Consider the following 26,779-nt stretch of genomic DNA (forward strand, 5'->3'; position numbering starts at 1 on the left):
CTTTTAACTAAAAAGAAAATAATATTATTATTAATAATATAATAATTTTGAAAAGAAGCCCCACATTTTTTTATTTAAAATGCATCACAACACAGTTGTAACTGAAAGACCGCAACATCTGTGATAGTCTCATGATGTTCTCCACCACCTTCTCATTTTTCAATTTTCAATTTTTCTATTGTATTAATAAAATCCGGACTTTCACTTCAGTCATAAGTAAACCCATTCATTGGAGGCACGACAAACATAGGCAAACATGTAGAACATCACACAGCAGCCGCACAGGAGGAACATCCTGGGTTCCGATCCAGGGTTCCTCCGAGACTCAGGTTTCCTCCCACCCAGCCCCCAAAAGCAGAGATTCCTAGAGGACTCAACTGGTTGTGCCACTACCTCTGACCTCGAGCCATGCAGACACGCATTTGACGTTCATCCAGCACTCTGATTGGGGCCCACTCCTAACACTTGCCAAAGCTTCAGGATGACGCAAAAGCAAAGTCAGTGCTGTCAGCTGTTGCTTTTGTGTGATCATCACAAGAGTTCAAAAATCAAGCTGGAGACAGAATGAGAGAGACAGACCGTGGATCTCGGGACAAAGGAGATGAGATGTGTGATATGAGATAATAGAACACGATTTGAAATGCACCCCCCCGAGCTACAAGTTAAAAGGGAACATTAAAAATAACATATTTTGATCACTTATGGATGTGTAAGCCAGCGCTCAAATATGCCTTAACTTTACGCCGGCGCGCCCCGGAGCACAAGCGGAGGCGGACAAATCTGCCTTACACAAATAGTGTGGAACTGTCAGCATGTGACAAGCAGAAAAGGGACAGTGTTGAGAACCTGGCCTTTCATGACCCGACACACTTTGACAGCTCGGCCATCGCTGGAGGACACGGGCAGCGTGGCTTTTTCATCTGACAAATTCAGGCAAAACAACCCTCCTCTCCATGGATTCAATTGTCTCAGAGAGAAGCCTTTGTGTGTGTGTGTTACAGAAGTGAAGAATCATGTCAGCAGCGCGGAGGCTGCTACCATGTTAGTTAGCAGTGCTGTCAGTCTGCACGACTGGAAGGTGATGGAAGTGAGAGCGCACTAATAATGCAACACTGCCCTCTGCTGGTTGCGTCCGGAAAGCGTTCATGATCATGTTTCTTAAACCATCTGACTTGTGACTATGAGGTTAGTGACCGAGTTCTACATCATATTTTTACCCATATTTTGTTGGAATTGACTTGCTGCAGTGTGGTCGGCAGTGGTGCATTCAGGTGCACCTCCAAAAGGGAGGAGAAATGGGCGTCCAGACTGAGGCTGTGGTGGATGAAGAAGTTTAAGAGAGAAAAAAAAAAAAACGGCCACCCTAAAGGTTGTAGTTGTAGTACCTTGGGGCAAAGAGGGGCGAGGAGCGTCCTCCCTCTGCTGGTGGGTGAAGAAATAGAACTGGAGCTGAAGACAGCCACCAGAAAATTGGACAGAAATGGAGCCTGAGATTCCTCCAAAGGAGCCGCTGTGTTGCTGTTGCTGCCCCCACGATCTGAACGGCTGCAAAAAGTGGATGGCATATTTTAATATCTCCAAGTCAGAGAGTAATTTTTAAGGAGCAAGAGAAGTAAATTCAACAACTTCTTATTGATCGATAAGAACACTTGTTTTTTTTGTTTTTTTTTAATCAGCTCATGCAGAGAAGCTGAAAATAAAACTAGCAGTTCTTGGGGGGAAAAAAGCTGCTGTGTTAATGCAGTGCCTGGTTTGTGTGTGCACGCAATTGGCCTGCAAGTTGAGTGTTTGCATACAAACAACGCGCTCAGTCGACGGCCCGCAGCGGTGCGCATTCTTGCTAGGAAAGCACATGTCCTCGGGCTTTGTTCCTCCGTCAATGACCTCTGGTGAAGCCATTATTTTCTGCATTAATGATGAGCAGCAGCAGCAGCGATGAGAGAGATGGACTTTGTCCCGCGGCTCTGCGATGCTGATTATGGGCAACAACAATGCTGGGAAATAAATAAAGAGAAAACTCTGGCCACAAGCACTTCAAAAGCCTGGGAGTCTTAACGCGGAACAGGCAGCTCTCACTCGATGGAGATCAGCTCATCTGGGCAGCCGGGGCAGAATGAACTTAACAAAGTTACCGCGTCTTCAGCTCGTGGCTTCTCACTGCTTCCCAGTTACTGGGCTAACACTGTCTGTTAACATGGTCACTTTTCAGAGGGGTTTTCTGCGCTGTTTCTTAGCAAGGCCAGGAACAACTCAGACTCCAATATTGACTTTTGGCTTCATTAGCATTACTCCACTAGCATTAGCTCATGACACGTGGCGACTTACCAGGACGAAAGGGAAGGAGAGAATCTTCTACTTAAACAGAACTATTTTCATTGAAGACCATATTGAGGTTATCAATATTATCGCCCTACATTGATTCATAGAGCATTGTACATGGCTACAGAAGCCAGATGCTAACCTGAAACCACTGCAGTTTAATCTTTGAAACATACTGTAGTAGGGGCACTTTTCTGAGTGGGTACTGATGATGAGCTTCTTTCTACTGGGTATCTGTCAGTGCGTCGAGAGACACGACGCATCTGCCGCTGCCTTCAGTCAGCAGGGTTTAATGCCAGAGCGGGGGAAACGATCAGGATAGTTTCACAGAGCGTCGGTCTCACATGTTGTTGGGGTTGTAGCAGAGCATGTTGAACTTGATGTTCTCGTCCCAGTGGCGGAGCATCAGGAAGAGCTGCCTGGCCGCTCCTCTCAGTCCGGACAAGTCTACCCCCTCAGGCAGCTCCTGACAGCGCAGCCAGAAGTCGGCTTTGGCCGCGACCAGCTCCCACTCCATGAAGTGCCCGGCGCAGCGGTGCTCCAGCCAGGCCAGAGCCACGGCGGTGGCCCAGCTGGAGCCCTCCAGGTCGTCCTGGGCCAGCTGGCTACACATGTGGAGGTCGGCGAACTCCACCGAAGAACCTTCGCAGATATCCGTCTCTGAGCCCCGTCCGCTGTCCACCTGCCCGTGACTCTGGCCCGGAGGAACCGTCAGCTCTGGCGACCCCTCCTCAGAGCTGAGCGGGTCTGGGGACAAGGTGAGGGGGTCGGACAGTTGCCTCTTGCGAAGTCGAGGTTCCAGCATGGAGGAGGTGTCGCCGTGGGTGTGGTGGAAAGGTGGGGTGGCGGGTTTGGCCACGGAGCAGGACGAGGGAGAGAATGTGACGTGGTGGTGAGACGGTTTGGTGGAGAGAGACGGAGCACTGGGGGACGTGCAGCGGAACGGCGGACTGAGACTGCGGCGGTGCAGGCTGTAGGGCGACGCTCGCTTCAGACGGTCCAAGGAGATCTGGACACAGTCGGAGTAGACCTCTGTCAGGAGGAACGCACCTGAGGCCAGCTGCAGCCGGACCTGAAGAGAGGACAAAGAACATCAGAAAACCAACTCAAGTTTTCTAACCATGTAATGAGGCCTGGCTCACCAGAGGAAGATAATCTGGGGTCTCACTCTCTGCTTTCTCCGCCTCAGCAGACAGACAGTGAGACTTGAGGGGAACCTGCTTCCCTGATGAGACAGAGGAGCGCAGCCTGACAAGCGGGAACCTGCAACATTGTGTTTCAGTCTGTTATTCCACCACAGTTTATTATTGACATGTTTGTTGTCTTGTCAAACACCACCTGGTGCCAAAGAAGCTCTCCATGGACTTGCTCTCTATCGTCCGGGGAGAACGAGGACCTGGGGGTCCAGTCCTCGCAGACACAGCGGTTCCAACACCTGAAAGATCATCCAGAGTTTAGAGAGTCAAAATTCTGGAAAGCCATATATTAAGGGCGAGGCATCCTTGAAACTGATGATGTCAGCGGTCAGGGGGAGCTCAGGACTTACTGGACTCCCAGGACATGAGACTGCAGGGTGAAGCAGGAGTGTCGTCTTTGTCTGAGAGATGCAACACTTTCAGTAACATTCCAGCAGCTTGTACAACAACACTTCCGTCTACCTGCAGTCTTCTGTGTGTCCTCCTCCTCCTCCTCCTCCTCCCCGTCTCTGCTGGACCTCCGTCTGCCCAGACCCACTGAGTGCACCCTCTGTGGACCAGAGCCTTGTCTCCTGCCCATCACGATTCCTGCTCACAGATGAAACAGATCATCTGCTCCACAAACAGCAACTCAAAAATCATGAGGCGGGTTCAGGGTCGGTGTGTGTTTTCTTATGTCAATAATGGGAAAACAGGATCTCAAAAACTAGAAAGTAAATAAGGAAAGCAACATCAAATATGTTAGGAAATATAATACAACTGTTGTTTAAATGGATTTCATGCTACAACTAAAGGAAAAGGAAAACTAAAGGAACCAAAACAAACACTGTGTGATGACATCACTCAATCACAGCTGTTCACCAGAGCAGGTGACGTAAACACCTGGAACATGAGATGCACCGGAACATTACGTTAAAGAGGACTTCCAGGTGGGAGGGAGTCTGGCATAAGAGGAGATTCATATTGCAATTCATATATAGAGCACGACACATGACAGCTGGGTGTCACCTGGGTTTGGGACGTGTCTGCTGTCCGTCCCTCCGTGGCTGCAGCTGCTGTCAGTGGGAGTGAAGGCTGTATACATGCAGACGATATTACAGTGCTTGCTGGTCTGGATGGCTTTCATACGGAACTTCCTGGAGGGCGCTGAGAGGCAGACAAGTTTGAGCAGTCTGTCACTTGTTTTCAATCCCAGGAATTAAAAGGAACATTTTAAATGTTTGAAAAGACAGAGCAACTATAATGATAATAATAATAATGATAATAAAAACCTGGCTATATGTATGTAACCATCAATTCTAAGATGAAGTATTGAAGACAGAAGAGCAGTGAGTCGTATAATCAGAGTGAAAAACCTCACCTCTGTGATCTCGCCCTGCCATTTTTTCAAAGTCTCTTATTACTGAGCGAGCGGTCAGCTGGTGGATGATCTCCTCCCAGAGGTCGTTTTCTGCCCCTTCACCTCCCCCTCCACACTCTTCAGCGGGTGATGTGTCCTGGACCCCTGAGCCACAGAGGTGCTCCAGGTCCACAGTCACCTCCCAGGACATAGGCCGACCACTCAGCACACCGTGGATACGAGCGCGGCACTGGCCCGAGGGGGGGTCGTCCGGGGGGACAGCTGTGAAAAGGCACTCTGGGTCTGTGAAGTCGTCCCAGTCCAGAGGGGAGGCCGGAAAAATGAGTCCACCTGATGATTTATACACACAGGACATTGATAAAGGTGAATATTCCATGGGAGAAAACTTGCAAAAAAAGTGACCAAAATGTACTGCGCTTACTGGAGTCGGTGAAGCTCTTGTGTGACGGTGTTCCTCTGGACGACGGCTTCATCTCACCATCACTCTCATCCAGCCGTCCTCCAAGAGTCTGGTCGAAGGAGACTTTCTCCAGAGCTCTCCTCAGGCGATGCATCTCAAGCTCCCCCTGTGGTGAGGAGAAGCTTCGTGCAGCTAAAGTTGAACGGGCCAGAGCTTTCTGTCTCAGACGGGACTCTTCACACACATGAAGGCGGCAGTCCTGTTTCCATCAGAGAGACAATGAGGAGCAACGTAACCTCACTTGCTCTCCAAATATCCCACTACCTTTCCGGACATAGAATCCGAGGTTTCCACGGAAAGGTTTTCCTGCCAGGTGGCGTCGGCCCAACGAGACAGAGAGGATCTCTGCTCTGTGGAGGACACCTGCTCTAGACCTTGAGGCAGCGACCCAGTGTCCAGTCCAGAGGCGGAGGACAGCGGGTCAGGGTGAAACGCCCTGTCAGTGGAGTCAGACTGTGCGGAGGTGTTCAGGTTCGTGTGCAGACTCTGCTCACTGCTGAGCGAGCAGCGAGTGAGGACATACTGCTCCTGGATGTATGAAGCCTCCCGGATTCTTGTCCTCACGTCACTGGACCACTCCACCACCACACCTGCAGGGGAGACCACACGCTCGTCATCGTGACAACACACATGGCAGCAGTGGTGGCCTGACCTAGACTGCTGCCACCTTCGGTGTCTTTGGCGCAGGAGAACTCAGAGGAGATCTCTCTGGAAATCTCCCTTAGTGCCTCCTCCAGATCATTTCCTCCTTCACAGGTCACCACTGGCATCAGCTCGGACGTGGACGTGGGTGAAAGCTCATCGTTGGACTGACCAAAAACAGACCCGGTGGAGCCACTGCGAGTTCCTTTACTGCCACGTCCTTCAGCCTGTAACCACAATTAAGAGTTACATCTGCAGGTTTGTTACCTTCTGCTTTTGTTGCATACCTCAGCTGTCTTGGCTTTAAATGGGGTCAGGTCGAACAGCGTGCAGTACCCTCTTAGGCAGTTTCCCGGGTACAGAGGTGGGATTGCGTTCGGAGAGAGGAGAGCCTCCATGTTTTCAGGCAGGTACCAGTCGATGCGAACATCAGTCAGTACTGGCTCAAAGGCTTTTTTCAGCGACTTGATGAACTGAACACAGTAATTCAACATCATCGTCACCACCGATGCAATGTACGGGTTTGGCCACTAGGTGTCAGTGCCGCTCACTTTTGGCTGCAGTCTCTCCTCATCCCTGGCGAACGCCACGGTCCCTCCGGTCAGCTTGGCCACGCCCTGAAGGAGTCTCCTGCAGGCTCTGGGACCTAAACCCAGACCAAAGCATCTGTAGAGGTGTTCAGATTGCATCCTTGTTATCGCATTTAAGTCAGTTCTCATGCGGGTGACAGACACAGACGCTGTGTAACCTTCCTCAGGATCAACTGAACTCATGCTGAGTCACTCACTTGTCCACGTCTGTGCATTACTATAAACTCAGGAGTGACAGAAGAGAAAATCAATGTATTTTAATTTGAATAATGTGCATGAAAAATATTCACCGGGCCAGATGCCAAATACTTTACAGAAAGTCAGTGAAGCAGGGGAATACTAATGAAATATCACTGGATGGATGTTCGTCTGCGGGGAGGTAAAAGGGGCGGGGCTCTTGCTGCAGAGGAGAGCACTTTGTAGGATTACAGGGCGGAGCTGAAGAGACTTGAGTCGCTCAGTTCCCTAATGACAGTGGCTGTTATCTGTGTCCTTACTTACACCCCGACCTCACACGGTGGTCAGTAGCGGTGCAGCAAATCTTACAAAAAGATGTGTGGCGTATAAATGTTGTGAAGAAACAAACACAGCGTGTGACAAAAGCAGCATACTTGCGGGAGCCTCACCTGCCGGCGCAGGCGTTCCTGCGCACTAACTCCAGCACTTTGGCCACGTTGTTGATAGAGCCGTCGCTGATGATGAAGATCTGGCGAGGATATGGACGCTGCATGGGCTGCTGGTAAACCCAGGACAGCGCCCCCAGCAGGTTGGTGGCGCGCATGTCAGCTCTCATCCTTTGGATATGTTCAATAGCCTGCATGAGTGTGACCTGTGTGCAAAAAACACCGTGTGAAAACGCTCTCTTCTACCTGAACCTTCTTCAGAATAGCAAGTGCCTTCAAGTATGATGGGATGGATGTCTTATATCTTGAGCTGGAGTGCTGAGGTTGCCAAAGTGAACTTATTTTAGTCTGAAAAATCTGAAATCTGACATTAAAAATCTGTATTTTTAAGTATGTGGTCCACTTAACTCCTTCGATCACCTTAAAAAGCTTCTAGTAAGCTGCACATATAGTGCATTTTAATCTCAAGCACCAACACTTCAGCACCTGCAGTCCAACTATTCTTAATCACAGCCAGGACAAACACTGCCTGACAGCAGAGCGAGCAACTGCTTCACAGAAAAAGCATGAAAGGTCACAGTGTGAGAGAGACTGTTTGTCCTGCTAGCTCCTGGTCAGACCAAAACCTGATACTCAGCTGCTACGGCAACTGTGCAGCAGCTGACCTATTGCCTGATTAGATACGAGCATGTTGTTGTCCATGTTTGCAAAAGCTCATCCGCTCGGGGAAAGAGAGGTTTCCTTCGCTTACATCTGTGCAGAGTTTACTGGAGTTGAACAGAGGCTTGACGGTCGTGCCGAAGCCGACGACGTTGAGCATCGTCCCCGAGGGGAGGCTCTTCAGAGCAACCACCAAGGCTTCCTGTAGAAACGTACAATGTCCACCTCAATGTTTCTGCAGTCACAGGTGACGGTGCAGCTCACCTTGACTCGGCGAATGTTGGTGCCACTCATGCTGCCGCTGCGGTCGACAAGGAACACAAGTTCTCTGGTGGCTTTGTTCAGCTCCAAAGGTTCCGACAACAGGTCCGGGCAGAAGTTGAGCATCAGAACCGGGCTGTAGAGAATGTCTTTGTGGTAGCGCTTCCGCACAAACTCCAGCTATAAGCAAAATAAAATATTTATTTGGCGTCTGCAAAATGTCCACGAGGACAGGTCAGCGGGGAATTCGGTTGTGTTTATTATTGATCTTGTTTTCTGTAAAGCACTTAGATTTATATATACACAGCAATAAGATTAAATATTAATACAACTTTCCAGCAGCAATACATTTATTGACTGGATTCTGACAAAAAGGTGGCTCACCCTTCTCTCAGGTTCTGAATGTTTGCGAATGTAGCGGACGAAATCCCGCCGGGACGAGATGTGCTGCTCATAACGGCTGAAGGATAGTCTGCCTTTCTCCACAATGACAAGCGGGCTGTGTGGTTCTGTTGGAAGACAACTCCTACCTCAACAAAAACGGTCCAGTTCAGAGCGGTGAATCCAGTTCAGAACTCACCACTCAGGTGCAGGATGATCTCGATGTGTCTGTCATATGGATGGTCCTGAGCCAAGGTGATGTAGGTGGCAGAGGCACTTTGGGCGCTGGGGTCCGCGTCGGCCCTCAGGGCGTGGGTGGGGCTCTCCAAGCCTGGTGAGAAGTTGCAGCATTACATCACCAGCAACCACAAGCAACTCCTTTTCCGTCTTTACCAGCCAGAAGACACGCCCCTCTGACCAGCAGCTGGAAGTTGAGGTCATAAGGAGCCAAATTGGCAGCTGGGTTGGTGAAGACGATGTGAGCACACTGTTGCTCAGCACCTAAGCTTCGCTCTTGTTTCCCTGAGGTGGCACCGAAGCAGCTGGTTGGTCTGAAAGAGCCAATAAAACATCATCATCAGTATGTGATCGACTTTATTAACGCCTAACAAAAATAGCCTTCTACCCGTTTTCGTCCGATTTACAGCCATTTTCACTCTTGCTGGCGGTCATCTGTCCAGTGACGATGGGGGTGAGCAGTGATGGGTAGACGATGCGGATGGCTCCACTTTCTAAAGTGGGAAGCTCAAGCGTGGTCTTCAACGTGATGGACACGATGTCCATTGGACCAACGACCCCGGTGCCCACGATAAAGGTGGTCCGTTCCAGGTCTTCGTCCAGGATAAGATGTCCTGAGGATGACTCAACTGAGCTCAGTTTTATCAAGTGCTCGACATCTAGGAATTTTATTTTGAATTTTTAACATGCAGACAGGAGTTCAAGTGGCTGCTGGTGACATACCATTGGTGCACTGCACGTCCAGACTGGAGCTTCCACAGCAGCCCCATTCTCGCCCATCAGGATCAGACCTAGGGCAACAATCCAGGCAGCAGTCATTCAGCCGGCCCCTGCTCTGGATCTGGACGCCCACAAGACGACCGGCAATTGCTGCCTCGAAGCCCACCACCACCTCCTTTTCTCCGAGAGGGTAGACAAAGACACCTGAACACAAGCACTGGCTTTTACCAACACATTTCATATTATAAAACTGCCTCACAAGATCTGAATATATATATATATATATATATATATATATATTTATATATTTATATAGCCAACGCAGCAATACATAAACTTCGGTAAGTGGGAATTATATTTCTGTTATTTTACCGTCATACTGCATTTTATTCTATTTTGTTTCTCTGTTTATCACCCCAGTTTTTATCTGTGGTACGTTTCATGCCTGATTCCTTCGTGTTCATATTAATTCTATGTTTATGTGGTTTGGACACGTACAGAGGAGAGATAGCGAATACATTGGTAGGAAGATGTTGAGGTTGGAACTGCCAGGCAGAAGGTGGAGAGGAAGGTTTATGGAGGTGGTGAAGAAGGACATGAGGTTTGTAGGTTTGAGAGAAGAGGAAGCAGAGGACAGGGTCAGATGGAGGAAGATGATCCACTGTAGCGACCACTGAAGGGAGAAGCCGAAAGAAAAGAAGTTTATGTAAAGCACTTAGGGACTTTCTGTCTGAAAGGAGCTTTATAAATAACATTTCATTATTATTGATTTAATTATTATTTATTTAGTCATGACATCTCAAAGTTCAGTGGTTACTTGCTTTCCCAACAATCAAATAATAAATCCAATATTTAGACTTCTTAACAGGACGGCTCTCACCTTCGACAGACTCTAGGTCAGCGTTGGCGTAGGTGAGGTGCGCGGTGATGCCCAGCGAGCAGCCATTAGCACAGGACTTGATGCAGGAGGCCTTGAGCAGCAACGGTTCCCAGGTCGAGCGGTTCCTCAGTCCAACCATGTCTCTCTCTCAGGAGGTCCCCTCTCAAAGAGACTTCATGAAAGCAACAGAGCCGGGGTCGTGGGTTATCTGTGCCGCATCAGCTGCTTTTTTACATGCTGCTTCCTGTCCTGAGAATCTTAGCAACCGACTGTAATTGTTGGAGCATATGAGACCTGGTTAACCATTAACCTTGCGGACCAACGCTTGCTAATGCTGGCGGCTGAATGTCCATCATTGTCGTCAATAGTAAAGCGTGAGGGAACAAAAAAAAAAACTTTCCTGCTAGAACAGACTTAGTTTTGCCGAAGCCATAATTGAATCAGCGAGGCCAGCGGGTGCAGAGGCCAGTCTGCAGACCACGGTTGTGTGGCGAGTGCAATTATGCATGAGTGTTTGTGCAGGCGCACGCTGGTGTTTGCTGTGATCCAGGTAATGTCTTTTCACGTCTACCTTTCTAACAAGATCAACAGCTTCCATCTGGCTACTGGCTCACATCATGCGCACAAACAACAGGTCTGCAGAAGTTTAAAGTGAGGCTTTAAACCTGTGCCATGACACAAGAGCTCAAACCACTGAGAACAGTGGAGCCTTCCAAAGTGAGCAGTTGAGCTCACAGCAGCAGGAATTAGTTATTTACAGTCAGCACACTACAGATTACAGATCTACAATACTCACTGTACAGTTCTCTGCAGCGTCTGACCATTTGCCCAAGAGTCACTGCATCACTCCATTCGTCTGCTCAGGTCTCACCATTACCCCCTTTGGAGTTTGTCTGAGATTCTGCTGATTCCGCTCTCCTTCTTTCAGCGTCCGCCCGATCGACCTTAAGAATCAATTTCAAGCTTTTATGTTAATCATACAACTCCATAAAGCAATAAATGGTGCACCAAGATGCTCAAATAGTTATTGCTTGCGACTAAACTAACAGACAAACAGGTTGTTTATGATCGCAAAGCATTAATAAAGCAGCATGGACCGTGGACGTCTCCTTACCTGAGGTGCTGAACTAGGAAAGTTGACCACAAACTGAGGTTAACCTGTAGTTTGGGCTGGAAGCTAAAAGCTAGCATACAGCGGTGAGTGAGGTGGCTGCTTCCCATCCAGACAATCGGCTGTGATGTTGCAGCAACATAATTCACTGCTAATGGCCAGAGAGAGAGAGAGAGAGAGAGAAGTGGGAGAGAGGGGAGGTAGATGGAAGAGATGCTCTGCCACTCCCCAGCAGGTCAGGAAGACAGCAGCAGCAGCAGCAAGTCCAGGTAAACAAAAGCGTATTGTTTCACTCAACACTAGAATAATGAATACATGCAACATCACTATGAATGATAGCATAAGAACATTTTTTAATATATTCGTTTTTAAACAATAATAAAAAATCTATTAAAAAATAGTTCCATGTGATTAAAAATGTAAAAGCTTTCAAAATTAATAAAAATCACAAAATACTAATCACATTGATGACTTAACTTTACCCAAGTGTTCAACGTATTGTTTTTCTAAGGGATAAAATATTTTTCTTGACATTCAGCCCAAAACTTATTGACTTTTGAAGTTAATATGCTATTTTAGCATAGCACAATCAGGGCTGAATCTAAACTAAAACATTTCATCCCTTTTTAAATACATATTGGATTTTACTGCAAATTTTTCAAATGTCAATGGGTCATTCAACTCGAGTGTGACGTTATACGAGGCATTCGACACTAGATGTCACCCTTTCATTGAAAGAGTTTTCCACGCCAGATCCAAATGAACTTTCAATATATAGTTCCTCATAATATATTTCTAAAACAGGGCGACAAATTGAGTTCCTCGCATGATGGCCCTCAAACAACTAGAGTTTATAGGAAAACCGTGAATGGAGAATGTGTCTCTGTTCAGTCCAGACTGTAAAACCGTGGTATAACAGTCAATGCTGCGTCATCACAGCAAGATCATTCCCTGAGAGCATTTGTGATGCAAATTTAAATCACCCAAATAAACCTCAGCGCTTAAAAAAACCCCATTGTATTATATTGTTACATATTGACGTCATTATTTTTAATTCCTGAACGCAAATTGAATGTTACACAATTGAACCGTCGGTGACTAACGTGTCTGTACGGGCCATTAATGGGAGAGCGCAGGTCATAATAGATCTACTTAACAACATGGCGAACAATGACGCAACACAGACACATTGCTTGAGCTTGATCATTGTCGGGGGTTCAAGTGTCTGTCTGCGCTGAAATGTTGGGAACCTCTTCTCGCTTGCGTAGCCCACTGACCTAGATTTTAATTGTTTCTGGCTGAGACAATAGAAGAAATGGTTTCATAACTGAACACAATTTCTGGGTGTTATTCAACACGATTGTTGTCAAGGTTCGGATTGTGGCGTGAGTTTGTGCGGAGCATTGTGTTGTCTCTTTCAGTAACCTGCTCGGTTGCTGACTGGACTTTTTAAAAAGAAGTCAAAATCTGCTTATTTTAAATCTAAAAACTAGGAACTTAGCATCACATATTCAGGCCTGTATCTGTGTATTGAAGAATTTTCACATGTCGCTGGTAGAAGCCATGTTGCAGACATGTTATTTGTCCTTCTTTGGTACATGAAAAAATAGTGACTTTGACAACAACTTAAAAAAACAATAGCTTAGTTGATGGAGGGTGTTATAAGCATGAAATGTTGGTAACATTCACAGACTGAAGTTCATGTCCCATGCTTGTAAAGAAGCACTTGTTCCGACCACTCAAGTTCTTAAATTGTTACGATGAGGAACAGCAAATGAAATTCTGGGTGAGTTCTGGATCCAGGAATGTTTTGAAGGACTCTTCCATAAGGAGGAAGCAGCATAAACAACTGAATAAATGACTGACATAAATCAACTTTCAAGGGACTGTGAGGACAACATGCATTGTTGTGGTTCACTCTGTTGCTAGGTAAGAGTGGCAGGGCCTTGACAACGGATATGTGGCAGCCCGAACGTCACTTGTGGCACAGTGGCAAGGCTGAGGGTGTTTTGTACCATCACACTTCACATTATAAAGCAAACTACCCCAGATTTTTCTTGACGCTGTTTGCTGTTTTTATAGAGCATCTCAAGACAGGCCATCAATGCTGCTTAATAGCTGTTATCCACTTTATTTTGGAATCAAATGATCAATTAGTTTCCCACTCCTGCTGCGCACCAAATCTTTTCCAGACCAATATAGAAGGCTGGCACAAATGGAGAAGGGGCTGCATGTGTGGTGGTCAGATGAAGGGACAGTTAGCAGAAGGCAAATGAATCAAAGGACTTCAAAGCCTAATGGACGGTCGGAGGGGCAGCATGAAAGAGTGCCGCCCGTTTGTCCGGTGCCGACTGCCGCTCCAGTCTGCCTAAAGCAGCTCTCAGATCTCGGGGTCATTGTGCTGCTGCACGGGTGCATGGAGCGAGCTGGGACACAGTGCACCCAGCTGAACATGCACACACCAACTGACGCCTCTAACCCCAACACAAACCTCCACTCTTGAACATTCAAAACAACCATATTCAGGCTTTAATATTTCTCCGCTAGAAGGGCAGTGACACTCTCTGATGTTGTTGTCAACACTTCTGCGAGCGCTGCCTGGTGGCTGCTTGTGACGGCTCCCTTTGATAATAACAAAGATTCAGCCGCCTCTCTTTTTATCGTTCAACCATTCAGTTGGCTCAGAAGTGACTCCAATTTGTTGGCCTCCCTTGGGTAACGGGTTGGCACAGACTTTTTCGGTGCCCAGTGCGATACTGTTGCTTTCCAGAACCAGTGAACGTCTAGGAAATTGTGCTTGAATCCAAAGCAAACAACCCATTCCATCAATACTTGACGAATTTACTTAGATACTTGACTGATCTGGGCTTCACGGTACAGAAAGCATTATTAGGACAGCAAACCTTTGCAAATAGGACATGAGGATTATTAATCTCTGAGCCAGAGCTGGCTCTTGACTGAGGGGAAATATAGCCTGGAACTTACCAGTCGTGACAGGACACTTACAGAATAAGGTGCTCATGAGCTCACTAAAATGGACTCGAGACAGTAAGACACGAAAATCCAACTATTCAGACTAAATTCAGAATAAAGATTCAAATTCAGGCCAAATAAATATTCACAAAACCAGAGGTTCAGACACAAAGTTTATCCAAAAACAACCATGTTTAGAGCTGACACCGCATTATGGGACTTGAACTTTGAGTGACAATAAACAAAGTTTATCAGACAACCACTAACAAATACATATAAATAGTAGAAAAACATAAGATAATATTCGATATATAAGAACTGTATTTCATTTACTGTCAAATGATCAACAGGTTCAAGACTTCTTGAAACACAACATACTCCTGCCCCCTTATTGTTATACTGTATCTTTATGTAACATCAGCAGAGTTCATCAGAGAAAGACAAAAGTGATGTGAACTGACAATATTTTAATGGAGGGGATAAAAGACTGTAAGTGATCAATGGCGGCGGCGGCCAAGTGATGCCCGGGGGACAGCTTTGATGTGGGCATCCTCAGAGGGATGCCGAGGACAATGCCCTCTTTCAGTGTGCCGACTGAATGGCAGACACTTCCCTCTCTCGCGCTCGCGTCTCCCTCGCTGTCACTCAAACTCCCACAGAACTCTTCAGCCCCGACCTTTGTCGACGTCTCCGCATTCCTCCACTCCAATGGCACATCAGGCCATATCCTTATGTACACAACTTTCTCCCTCTTCCCCTCGCATTAATTAATTCAAACAACACCCCCTTCACTGCCGCCCAGCCAATCATTCCATTCCCCCCTCCCTTATCTCTCTCTCTCTCTCTCTCTCTCTCTCTCACCCTCCCTCTGTCTCCTTTCACAGAACCAAACCTCTTTGTGATGTCCAGCCTTGGCAAGTTGTGCCCGATTTGCTGTCACAGTCTTAATGAATTCATCTGTTTGTGTATTGGCCATGGGAGCATTTCTCCCTCCTCCCCGCATGTCCCTCTCTCTTTCCTATTCTACCCCCCTCCCCTCTAATGGTGTTCCCCTGGGGACTCTATATATACCAAGGACCACTCCAGGCACCTATTGTTCCCCTACGTAAATTTATAGACAGATGCCCTGCACCACAGCGAGGGAGAGAGCTCACGCCAGGGGTAGGGAGACCACCACAGAGCTGGATACAGACCAGAACCTTCTGGTCAGCCTCATCTTTAGCACCTCAACATCCCTGTCAGTCATTCAGCGAGTCTCGGGCCGATCTGTCACAGGGCTCTGATGTTCTGACGCCATGCTGGAGCTGATACTACTGCTGTTTACCGGGCTGGACTGCTTGCTGGGAGCCCCAACAGGTCGAGAAGTCTACCGGATGCCTCAGAGTGCCCTTAAAGGTAGGACGATTCCAGTTTACTCCAGCCTGTTACGACGCTAATAAACCTTCTTATGTTATCTAAAAATAGATTTTCCATTGAGCATAAAGAAGTTGTGGAGTTAGTGCAGCGACTTGTTGATAGACTTATATGAAGTTAAAACTGCAGTATTCTGACTGCTAAATGAAACTTTTTGTGGATGAAAAATATCCTTAAACATTAAATGAACCATCGAGTCTATGAGGTCATTGCATGAAAACAAAGTTGGATTCATTGAAGCATCATGTTCCTCAAAAGTTTCTGGGAGTACACACGCCACTATTTCATGGGTAGAATCTGGAGGGAACCATGGTGAGAGACATGAGCTTATCCAGCCTTTAAACAGGCAGCAGGTGATGCGGCATGTGTTTCAAGTGTTTCAAACAAGGAGCCCGGGTCCCAGGCCGCCTCAGGGCTACCGGCCCGTGGCCCTGCATCCTCTCTCTTTGCCCACCAGCCTCTGCCCGCTGAGCCCTGGCCCTCTAATTAAGTCTTCAATCGGCACTGTTGTTGTTAGTGGCCTATCCTGTGATGTGTTGCGGCACGGAGGGGGGGGCGAAAGGGTCAGCGGCACGATTGAAGCGCCGCTGACTGTCTGTAGAAGCATCAACAGCGCACTGAGCGTGAGCTGGCTTCCCTCTCAGGCTGCCGATGAGCTCAGCGAGATGCATTGACAAAAAAAAGGGGCTGCTCTCACACATATCAGCACAAGTTCATTGTCACACCGTGTACCCGTGACAGATAATACTTCTTTATGTCAGCCCTTGCATCCATTCAGCCGATTCCAACTACTGATGAAAAGGTGACGACAGAAAGTGTGTTTCTTATCCTTACATTTCCGTGCCGCTTCTTCATCTTTTGCAGCCTTATCCGATCGCGGTACCGTCGTCTTGGAGGCTGCCATGAGCAGCGCCCTGTCCGCAGTTGACCGTGCATCCTCCGAGAGAAGTCGGGCTGAGGCTGGCTGCAGAGGTTGCGCTCCTTGCCTTTTCCAGGACTGTGGGCAGCCCTCTGGAGCTTGCTGTAAGAATGCACCTTGTTAACATGAATCTTGTGTTTTGAATGTGTCTAACACCTCATTCTCCTTCCAGCGTCTCCTTCCAGTGCGCTATCTGAGCCCACCTGCGATGTGATCAGCAAGGCACAGAAGCTTCAGAACGAAGCCGAACGGAGCTGGGCGCTGAGTCAGGCCTGTGCTTTCTACCAGCACCGCTGTTCATCCGCAGACTTGGACGGAGAGAGCTGCATCAGGATCATGGGAGAGAGCTGTAGCGCCCGTGTCCTCCAGTGCAGCCTGCTGAACACCATGCAGAACCTGGAGCCTGCAACACAGACACGCATCGAAGGTAGGGTGACGTCAAATATCACTAAAAGCCTTCGCACTTGTTCACATGCCATGATTCTTGTCGGCAGCTGTGTGCGGCCAGAGGTCGTCCCCTGTGCTAAACACAACGCAGCCTCGCTCCCGGATCGTGGGGGGCTCTCCGGCCACACCGGGAAGTTGGCCCTGGCTGGTCAATCTGCAGCTGGACGGCGCCCTGATGTGTGGCGGGGTTCTGGTTGACAGCTCATGGGTGGTCACAGCAGCTCACTGCTTTCATGGGTGAGTTATGTATTGGTTCTTTAATGGAAGCTACAGATTGCTAGTGTATTTCATACAACACTTTCACAGTTATAACAACATTATATATAATTATGTATCATACGGTGACTAAATATATACTAATACACCACTATTTCAAAACTTACTGAAGATCAATAAAAAGATTAAGTTACATAACTCACTACTTCTATTTGGATATGCTCTGTTAGTTAGGAATACAGTTTACATTGAGGGCCTGACTGCAGAATAACTAGTAGATGACCCAAAGTTTTCATTTCGCCATCTTCCCTGTTTCTGCCTCTGCAGGAGCCGCAGTGAGAGCTACTGGTCTGCCGTAGTTGGCGACTTCGATATCACCAAGACAGACCCAGATGAGCAAGTTCTCAAGATAAATCGCATCATCCCTCATCCTAAGGTGAAGTCAAACATCCTATAAAACAAGTACAAGGTAACTAATGTGGGTCATTATTTCGTCTTCAGTTTAATCCAAAGACGTACAACAACGATATTGCCCTCGTGGAGCTGACATCACCTGTCGTCCTGTCTGACCGTGTCACCCCTGTGTGCCTCCCTGCGGGCGTGGAGCCCCCTACTGGCAGCCCGTGCCTAGTGGCGGGCTGGGGTACCCTCTATGAGAGTGAGTAGCATACGCTGTGTTATTTAAAAGTTGCCTCAATTTATAATTTCCAACAAACATTTGACTATTGCTTACAGATGGCCCGATGGCTGACGTTGTGATGGAGGCTAAAGTGCCCCTGCTCCCGCAAAGTACATGTAAAAGTGCCCTCAGCAAAGAAGAGATCACCAACACCATGCTCTGCGCTGGATATCTCTCTGGAGGAATAGACTCCTGTCAGGTAGTTGCCATGAACCTGTCACCGAAACAGCAGCATTTCTGAATACTGTGGTTTGTGTTCTCCAGGGAGACTCTGGCGGCCCTCTGATCTACCAGGACAGAATTTCTGGTCGCTTCCAGCTTTATGGAATAACCTCCTGGGGAGATGGATGTGGGGAGAAAGGCAAGCCAGGAGTCTACACACGAGTGGCTGCATTTTCAGACTGGATTCAATCTGAAATACAGAGTCAGTTCACAGCAAAACATTTCAAATTCTCAATCGGGTTCAAGATATTGAACTATATATTTCCATCGCAGAGTCATTTGGCAGCCGTGAGCCCACATGTCCCGAGCTTTTAAAGACAAATGAGATGTCGGAAGATGAGCAGAGGTCAGAATTCAGCTCCCTGTGCCGCTTCTACACCCTGACTTGTCCTCCTGGTCACACAGAAAGCGCATGCAGTCGAATGGCGGAGGACAAATGCCTCACTCGATTCAAGAAATGTCGTAAGTTCAAAGTATGTAACGGAGTGTAAAGCATGTGAAACAAGGGGTCCAACCATTAAGTCGCCTTCTTTTTCTAGAGCTGCGCTCCTTCCTGCAAACCTTGCTGGATTTGCTCCAGAGGGCCGAGGACTATATCAGGGACAAAGTGGACTTGACCTTCTTCACCCAGACTTTGCCGCAGCTCGTGGAGCACATCTACAGCACTGCCTTCCAGCACACACGGGAAAAGAGAGATGTGGGTTTGACCCAAGGAATTACAGAGACAAAAGGTACATTCATAATGACCCCAACAACATGTAAAGATTCACAGGTACTAGATCTGGTTTTCTTTCCTAGGAGATAACACAATACAGTCAAAGGAGCAAGACCCTGCCATAGTGCCACCATCCTTCTTCAGAGAGTTAGGACCTTCAGTGGATGACTGGGAAAGGTATCTGAACAAACTCTCTGAAGACATGGAAAACCAGTCAGGCGAGAGCACAAGACAGGAGGGAAAGCTTTTTATCCAAGTGAGTTCCAGCCACTGACACGTCATATTTAAGAAATAATTTTGACAGATACATTCTAAAAAACAGAGGTTTGACACAATCGAACTGTGGAAATTCATTTCAGGGAGCAGATGGGTCGGTCCACGAGCTGGAGGAGCGATATCACTCGGTTATCTCCGCCCTGCGCTCGAAACTGGATTCTAAAGAGCCGCCTCCCAACCTCCACTTGGACACTTCATACCTGCAGGAAACCTCACCGTCCTCACCTGCTGCTTCCACAGAAGCTATTGCCCCTGTTTCCGCCAAACCTTGGTCCCTTCTATCAGCTCTGATGGTGGAGATAAAGAACCTGAATCAAAACGGAAAGTTGACCACAGATACACCACAAAGTGAAACTAGAGATGCTTCTACTGTCTCATGGGACACCACAGAGAACTTCCATAGTTTGGGGGACAAAGGATCGTCGCCTCAAACCGAGTCCACACACTTGGTAGAGTCCGGTACAACTGTATTCTATAAAGAGACAACAGCCCCAACAAAAAAGGTTGTGCAAAGGAAATATCGTAGCCTTCTCCGCAAGAGACAAACATCAGTGGCCAGTGGAAAAGGTGTGTGTGAACTCAAGAAGTATCGATAACAGAGTATCACTTTGGTCTCACATTCTCACTCCTGTCTTTTCAGTTTGTCCAGCGGTGAGAGAGAGTTCTCATCAGGTCAGCCAAGTTAGAGACTCATACCACTGGGTATTGAGCATCCCTAACAAGAACCTGCGCATGAACTTTCAAGAGGTAAATCCCCCAGGCGACTTGTAACGTAAAATGTGACGCAAATTCCTTTAACATGGATTTTCTGTGCATCTCTTTCCTGCAGGTTTTAGTGGATTTAAGTTCCAAAAATGACAGAGGACTATACCAGGCTCGAGTCAGAGCTTTGGTCGGAGGAAAACCCTTAACCTTCTACTGTCTGGTTGGACTGGAAAATGAGGCATTCTACCGAAGCGTGCCCAGAATCATCGCGGTGGCACTGGACGCATTCAAGACCTGATTAACTGGAACTGAAATATAAGAATGTCATGAGTCATTTTGAAGACTGCCTGCCTTCCTTCACATGTGACAGACACTCGACACACAGCTGGTTCTTCCACTCTCATCATGGCGTGATCTCCTCCACTGTATCCATTACCTCAATTCCCATTACACACATAACAAAGTTATTTGAAATAACTTCAATTTCTTACACACCGGACCTTTTTTTTTTTTGAAGCAGTCGATCCATCTACGAGCGGTTTTCAAAACAAAAACATGAATGTATCTGTGAAACCCCCAAACGACTCTAACTTATGAATCTGTACAAATGCTAAGTTATTATTTTACAAAGGTTGAGCCTCTTGTGAAGAACACTGACTGTACATATGTTTCAGGTTATCTTGATTCACATTTTTATTTATTTGTATAGTACAAATCATTTGTATTTTTGTAAAAGAAAACCTATAAATATATACAAATAAAAATGTTTAAAACCATTCAAGGCCTGGTTGATTCAACAGGTTCCGCTATGCTAGGTGTTGGCAGCGCTGCTAATCCTGCGGAATCCTGCGACTCAGTCCGGGTCAGAATTCAGACGGAGCCCACAAATCGGTGTATTTACGCGGGACACGGCGCTGATTGGTTCTCCTTCTGACCCCACTCTGACCTTCTGTCTTCAGGCCATTTAAGTGCGAGCTTTCCCATCAACACAGCAGCTGCTAGAACAAGAGCCTCCACCCATCCTCCAAACTTCACTCCTTATTCCAGGATGGGGAACGGTAACTAGACCCTGAGCTATGAGTGGGAGACATCAGACTCCTTTATTGTCTGTAATGCAGACACCGACAACATTTCCTTCTTGGAGAAGATAAAAGCAAACATGGAATGAGATTAGCAAACGTAATGAGGTGGCAATATCATAAGGGTAAACAGCGGCTGAGGGGACTGTTTCGACTTTGCTGTTCCTGTGTCGTGACTCAAGAGTAGTGTAAATTTGTGACGCACTCACACATGTCGGTAACAAACCACAAATATACCATCAACATAACCCAACCTCCCAGACGGTTTGCTGTAAATGGGCGAGGTTTACCACCTGTTGTCCTTTCCACTGTGCTGCTTTTTTTACAACCAACAGACATTTGTATTTATTCTTCTGGCCTGCGACCCTTTTCTATAAATTCTATCACTCATGGCAAACGTGTTGGAACAGACAGCAACTGAGCTAATTTTGTCCGCCGTGTCTTATTTCATTATCCTGGTGTAGATGCCTCTGTAGCTATTGTAGACTAACAATGGCCAAAAGCACAAAACAGGTTGCAACATCCAAATTGTGTTTGCGTCCATGAGGGAGCGCGCGTTGTTGTGACAGCTGGCTATGCAGTACTGGAAATACACTCTTGGATTTAAACCCCAACAATCATCGCAGCGTCCTCCCCTCACCCCCCGCCCCACACTCCACCACAACTTCCCTCTAAAGCTAACCACAAGCCAGACTGCGGGAAAAGGCAGACTCATTCATACACACACCGGCCAAGTGCCAGGAGCTCCATCAAGGCAGCGTGCAACCGATTAGTGACCCTAGCGTTGCGCGAGTCGGGCGGTCAAACAGAATCACAGATGGATCTGGGACCTGTGGCTTCACTGCGACTCCTCTTCAGGCTGTTTATGACTGCTACCACAGGTGAGAACATTTATTTAAAAACAACTGCGCATCTTGAACCGTAACTATCGTCCTCATCTGTATAGTTTAAATGTTTGTTTTGAGCCACCTAAGCCTTGTGTCTCATATGTTTAAGGTTGAACATCATTGTGTCTATTTTAGGAAGTGATTTTTTTAATAGTCAATTGTTGTTGTAGTTAAACAAAAACACTCTGGAGTACATTCCCAAGCCATAACTCTACTTTTTTAGACAAGTCAGCATCGGCTTTCCAATTCAGCCAAGTATAAATCAGTTTCCGAATTCAGAGGCAGCAAAACGTCTTGCAGTTGTGTTATGTATTTGCCTACTTGTACCTCAGTTCAGTGAAAATAGCAAAAGAACAGTTCTGTAAGACATATATTTTGATCTTGTTTTTTACATTTAGCTTCAGCCGTTTGTTTAGTTCAAAATAATTTTGTGCTAAATTCCAAGTTAAAATTCTTCTTCACGCAAGCTAAGGCACTGTGCTTTAGGTAGGCTAACTCCCTCTATGTAGCTTGCTTATGACATGGTATTATTTAGACAGCAGGACAATTCGCTATAACCGAGTTTCACTTCCCAGCATCGAGACCCACGTGCAGCAGTGGCCGATGAAAGCATTTTTCAACCTTCATTCTAGTGACTGGTGTGTCTCCAGTTGTTCATCTTTAGAGGTCAAATCTTCTTCCCTCAGTGTCAGCACTTAACCTGGAAGGAGAACTGTTCAAGGATCTAATGAAGGGCTACAACAAGAATGTTCGGCCCATGCACAAGAGCGGAGATGTCACCCAGGTGGACATCAAGATGACACTCACCAACCTCATCTCACTGGTGAGATTTGCCTTGGTTTTGGTTCGATGAAAATAAAAGCTGCATGAACTGAACTCATCCTTCACTTATCAGAATGAAAAGGAGGAAGCCCTGACAACCAGCGTCTGGATAGAAATGGTAATGTGATAACAGATCCACTGTGAGTTATGAAGAAAAACAGACTGAGGAATTTTCCGTGAGCAGCAATGGTGCGACTACAGGCTACGATGGGACGAGCCACCGAGGTCAGCGCTGTATAAGAACATCACATCAGAGCTGCGTGTTCCCTCCAAGAGCATCTGGCTGCCGGACATCATTCTGGAGAACAAGTTAGTACAAGCGACCTGTTTATTTGTGAGGTGTGGACCTTCTTGTTGTCCGCACATTGCAGAGAGCATATTCGCTGTTGAAGCCAATGTTTGTGTTGACAACAGGCTGCGTTGTGAACATTTGTGTGCTTATTCTGGCAGGCATTGACAAGAAGAATCTACACACTGGCTGCCAGTTATCTACCCATATATGAGCTTTTTCTCAACAGCTTCTTTTTAGCAACAAGAAACTTCATACTGTACACGAAAACAAACTTCATAAAGCAAGTGATCAACTGAAAACTAAATGTCAAATGCACAGTGTGGACGGGCAGTTTGAAGTGGCACTTTACTGCAACGCTCTGGTGTCTCCCAACGGCTGTGTCTACTGGCTTCCTCCCGCAATTTACCGCAGCGCATGTGCGATCACTGTCAACTACTTTCCCTTCGACTGGCAGAACTGCACCATGAAGTTCCGGTAGGTTTGACCGCAAGCAAATGCATGAGTACGTCGGACAATTTGAGTGCAGAAGAATCCATACAGACACTAGTTGCTTCTATCACATCTCGTACAGTCATTATTATGCCAGTCATAAATAAATAAATGCAGTAATTCATTCCAATATATTTACAAATTGACATTATCTAGCTCTCTATATAATTGTTGACCTATTCTCTTATGTTTTTCACCAGTTAGATGCCGCGACTTTGACTTATGTTACACTACTTTCATGTAGTTTTTTTGTACTTAAATTGCTCAAAAGCAAGCTCTATATTCCATTAGGCTTGTCCAGTTGATTCCTAAAATTCCAAGAAAGGAATTAGTGACTTCATAAGAACAAATGAATGCATGGTTGTTTTTTGTTATTTTATATTAAATATGCTCACTCTGTATGCGTTTAGAAGAAAAAAATGGCTGCTGGTCACCTTCCAGCCCCGTCTGTTAGCTGGTTAGAATACGGTTTTAACTTTGAAAAATGTAAAGAATTATGAATAAGGCTCCTTGCTACCCAACTGTCGTTTAATATAAATGTACAATTTTCGGCTTACCGACACAAAAACTACCAAAACAATGACAGAAACATACAAACAATAGCTAACTAGCAAGTGTAGCCGTCTGCTTTTTCTTTGGCCGTAAACAACACCGGTGGTGAACAACGGTGAAACTTGTTCTGTCACATAAAATCAGTCAGACAACAGTATAACTCACCTGGTGTTCTGGACCTTTTCATCACTCAACCACAACAACACGTCTCTTGAAGTGTGTGTTACGGGATAACGTTAATTGACCAATTGACGTTTAAAAAAAAAAAAGAAACAGGAAGTCATACTACAAAATAAAAGCACCGGAAATTTAAAACACACGTGCGTTATTGACGCAGTAAATGACAACAAATGCATTAGGTCAAGTTAACCAATTATTTGTGATTTTATTTTTTTAGATCAGCGGAAAAGTAATTGTATTTAAACACGTTAAACTAATCGTAAGTCCATTATCAGTTGAAGAATGTCCCGCTCCTGGACTTCTCTTTTTTATTTTCTTTGTTTACTTTATTTTTATTTAGTTATTTTGTTTTTTAGTCATTTTGGTTTTTGCCTGGTGCTCTTTGTGTCCTGGGTTTTTTTGTATGTTTGTTGAATATAAAATTGCAAAAAAAAGGTATATATATATATATATGAATGAATGAAATCTAATTTTGCAAACATGTTTTTGGCAGCTCGCAAACGTACAGCGCCAATGAAATCGAGATGGTTCTCAAAGAGGAGGATAACCAGATTCTGGAGTGGGTGGACATCGACCCTGAGGCCTTCACAGGTAGGACGCACCGTCAGTCAGTGCAGGCCGTGAGCTGACGGACTGGTTGGTTGTGATGCCAGAGAACGGAGAGTGGGTCATCAAACACAGGCCAGCGAAGAAGGTGATCAACACGCAGTACACCAAGGACGACCTGGAGTACCAGGAGGTGGTGTTCTTCCTCATCATCCAGAGGAAGCCTCTTTTCTACATCATCAACATCATCGTCCCCTGTGTGCTCTTCTCCTCCCTCGGGCTCCTGGTTTACTACCTACCAGCCAAAGGTCTTTTTGTTTTTAATCTCACTGAATATCTTATGATCATTCATGACCACCTTGAATGTGTCTGCAGCTGGAGGTCAGAAGTGCACGATGTCCATAGTCAATCTCTTGGGTCAGACTGTGTTCCTGCTGCTCATCGCTAAGAAGGTCCCGGAGACCTCGAACGCGGTGCCTCTGATCGGAAAGTAGGTCCTTGCCTTTGTCATGGCACCTGCCGTGGTAGCAGATGAAAAGTATGTGCTCACCTGCAGGTACCTGATGTTCGTGATGTCCGTCACCACCATGGTGGTGATGAACTGCGTGATTGTTCTGAACGTGTCTCTGCGGACGCCCAACACTCACAGGATGACTGACAGCGTCCGAAAGGTGAGTGGCGGAGGTGAGTCCTCCTCATCTTCTGGACCGTCCTCTGAGCTTCTCGTCGCCGTCAGATCCTTCTCAACATCCTGCCCCGGCTGCTCCGGATGCAGATCAAGCCGTCCTCGCCGGGGGACGACAGAACCCTACACAAGGGTCATGCCAACGGCGTGTCTCTGGTTCCGTGCCACCGACGCCGCAGCTCCATGACCCTCATCAGCAAGGCAGAGGAGTACGTGGTTAAAACGGCTCGCACTGAGCTCATGTTCGCCCGGCTGAAAGAGCGGGACGGCCTGATGAAATCCGTGTTGGACAAGATACGTATGTGATTCAAGTCAGGGCCGAGAGAGGGTGGCAACCATGTTGACATCTGGATCTCTGCCCCCGACAGATGAGGGACTGGCCGGTGGAACAGCTGAGCAGCTCACCGCCAGCCTGGCCAAGGCCTCGCCGGAGCTGAGGCAGTGTGTGGCGTCCTGTAAGCACATCGCCGAAACTGCTCGGCAACAGAACAACTTCCAAAACGTAAGCGCCAACATCCGCTTCAGGGCTCACAACAATGTAATAACACTGTCCGTTCCCAGGAGAATGAGGAGTGGTTCCTGGTGGCGCGGGTGATTGACAGGGCCTGCTTCATCGCCATGTCGCTGGTATTCATCATCGGCACCGTGGGGATTTTCCTGATGGGTCATTTCAACCAGCCTCCCTCATCTCCCTTCTTTGGTGACCCCAAAAAATATCTTCCCTTTGTAAGCAACGCCACAGAGATCCAGCGTTCCTGACTGAAGTGAATCATCATGGCAATAATAACAGTAAAACCATGAAAACCTCTGTTGAATTTACACTTTGTTGCGACGAATCTCTGCTTAACCTCTCTGACAGCATTGAAATGTATATTTATTGTTGTAATAAACATGTTTGGCAGGAGTCGTGGTTAAATGCATGCAGTCAAATGACAAGATTTATCGGCTGAAATTTGCATTCTGCGCAACGCAACATCTGCAGAGGCCGCTGAAAGCAGGATGTTAAATCTCCAACAAAAGGCTGATCCGGGTGGTTGGCATGGCAACCACACTTGAGCGGCGAAGGCCAGCAAGAAGGGTGAGGAGTTAAAACTTTTGTGTCAGCTTGTTGTGAGCTCACAGCTGTCGGGAAGTCATCGGCGGTAAGTTGGCGACTTTTTTATTTTCATCCGTCCACATTATTTTGGTGTCTCTTGCTCTGTCCTCAGCAGGAAGCGCTGTAACAGAACTTCCATTCTTCAG

General features: G+C 46.8%; 3 protein-coding genes across 9 annotated transcripts; 2 read left to right on the forward strand and 1 right to left on the reverse strand.

Annotated features, from left to right (window-relative positions):
• Nucleotides 1-635: 635 nt before the first annotated feature.
• On the reverse strand, nt 636-24,413 carry vwa5b2 (von Willebrand factor A domain containing 5B2). 7 transcript variants are annotated; one of them, XM_053883676.1, is made up of 25 exons: nt 24,292-24,413; nt 16,949-17,148; nt 16,661-16,847; nt 11,126-11,273; nt 10,330-10,501; nt 9,453-9,653; nt 9,118-9,343; nt 8,886-9,043; nt 8,692-8,823; nt 8,496-8,620; nt 8,115-8,291; nt 7,942-8,052; nt 7,194-7,396; nt 6,529-6,643; nt 6,265-6,450; nt 5,988-6,204; nt 5,600-5,925; nt 5,297-5,534; nt 4,876-5,205; nt 4,524-4,661; nt 3,978-4,103; nt 3,866-3,916; nt 3,658-3,754; nt 3,462-3,582; nt 636-3,391 (listed from the first exon to the last, which is right to left on the reverse strand). In XM_053883676.1, exons 5-25 carry the CDS (start codon nt 10,466-10,468, stop codon nt 2,660-2,662), a joined length of 4,149 nt encoding a protein of 1,382 aa, XP_053739651.1. In that variant the 5' UTR covers nt 10,469-10,501; nt 11,126-11,273; nt 16,661-16,847; nt 16,949-17,148; nt 24,292-24,413; the 3' UTR covers nt 636-2,659. The 7 variants fall into 7 exon arrangements, with proteins under 7 accessions (XP_053739651.1, XP_053739650.1, XP_053739654.1 ...); XM_053883675.1 differs by having other exon boundaries at nt 10,330-10,598; XM_053883679.1 differs by having other exon boundaries at nt 6,003-6,204; nt 10,330-11,273.
• Nucleotides 15,503-20,740, forward strand: prss56 (serine protease 56). Its single transcript, XM_053883681.1, has 14 exons — nt 15,503-15,808; nt 16,691-16,849; nt 16,918-17,172; nt 17,240-17,429; nt 17,736-17,844; nt 17,910-18,066; nt 18,144-18,286; nt 18,352-18,511; nt 18,583-18,771; nt 18,849-19,040; nt 19,108-19,280; nt 19,384-19,867; nt 19,941-20,047; nt 20,130-20,740. Exons 1-14 carry the CDS (start codon nt 15,709-15,711, stop codon nt 20,301-20,303), a joined length of 2,592 nt encoding a protein of 863 aa, XP_053739656.1. The 5' UTR covers nt 15,503-15,708; the 3' UTR covers nt 20,304-20,740.
• Nucleotides 21,824-26,296, forward strand: chrng (cholinergic receptor, nicotinic, gamma). Its single transcript, XM_053883719.1, has 12 exons — nt 21,824-21,965; nt 22,658-22,794; nt 22,867-22,911; nt 22,978-23,102; nt 23,404-23,559; nt 24,800-24,897; nt 24,960-25,160; nt 25,228-25,342; nt 25,409-25,523; nt 25,589-25,835; nt 25,906-26,039; nt 26,099-26,296. Exons 1-12 carry the CDS (start codon nt 21,902-21,904, stop codon nt 26,294-26,296), a joined length of 1,635 nt encoding a protein of 544 aa, XP_053739694.1. The 5' UTR covers nt 21,824-21,901.
• The last annotated feature ends 483 nt before the right edge of the window (nt 26,297-26,779 follow it).

This window comes from Synchiropus splendidus, chromosome 13 (assembly GCF_027744825.2).
Source record: "Synchiropus splendidus isolate RoL2022-P1 chromosome 13, RoL_Sspl_1.0, whole genome shotgun sequence".
Taxonomy (NCBI): Eukaryota; Metazoa; Chordata; class Actinopteri; order Syngnathiformes; family Callionymidae; genus Synchiropus; species Synchiropus splendidus.

Excerpts from the sequence above, each read along its gene's own strand:
- prss56 (XM_053883681.1), top strand. The coding sequence starts at position 15,709 with ATGCTGGAGCTGATACTACTGCTGTTTACCGGGCTGGACTGCTTGCTG. Across the intron at positions 17,173-17,239 it reads AACACAGACACGCATCGAAG|CTGTGTGCGGCCAGAGGTCG; the intron begins GTAGGGTGACGT and ends TCTTGTCGGCAG. Across the intron at positions 19,868-19,940 it reads ATCAGTGGCCAGTGGAAAAG|TTTGTCCAGCGGTGAGAGAG; the intron begins GTGTGTGTGAAC and ends CTGTCTTTTCAG.
- vwa5b2 (XM_053883676.1), bottom strand. The coding sequence starts at position 10,468 with ATGGTTGGACTGAGGAACCGCTCGACCTGGGAACCGTTGCTGCTCAAG. Across the intron at positions 9,344-9,452 it reads GGACGTGCAGTGCACCAATG|GACATCTTATCCTGGACGAA; the intron begins GTATGTCACCAG and ends AGTCATCCTCAG. Across the intron at positions 3,755-3,865 it reads TCTCATGTCCTGGGAGTCCA|GTGTTGGAACCGCTGTGTCT; the intron begins GTAAGTCCTGAG and ends ATGATCTTTCAG.
- chrng (XM_053883719.1), top strand. The coding sequence starts at position 21,902 with ATGGATCTGGGACCTGTGGCTTCACTGCGACTCCTCTTCAGGCTGTTT. Across the intron at positions 22,912-22,977 it reads CCAGCGTCTGGATAGAAATG|CAATGGTGCGACTACAGGCT; the intron begins GTAATGTGATAA and ends TTCCGTGAGCAG. Across the intron at positions 25,343-25,408 it reads GCGGTGCCTCTGATCGGAAA|GTACCTGATGTTCGTGATGT; the intron begins GTAGGTCCTTGC and ends GCTCACCTGCAG.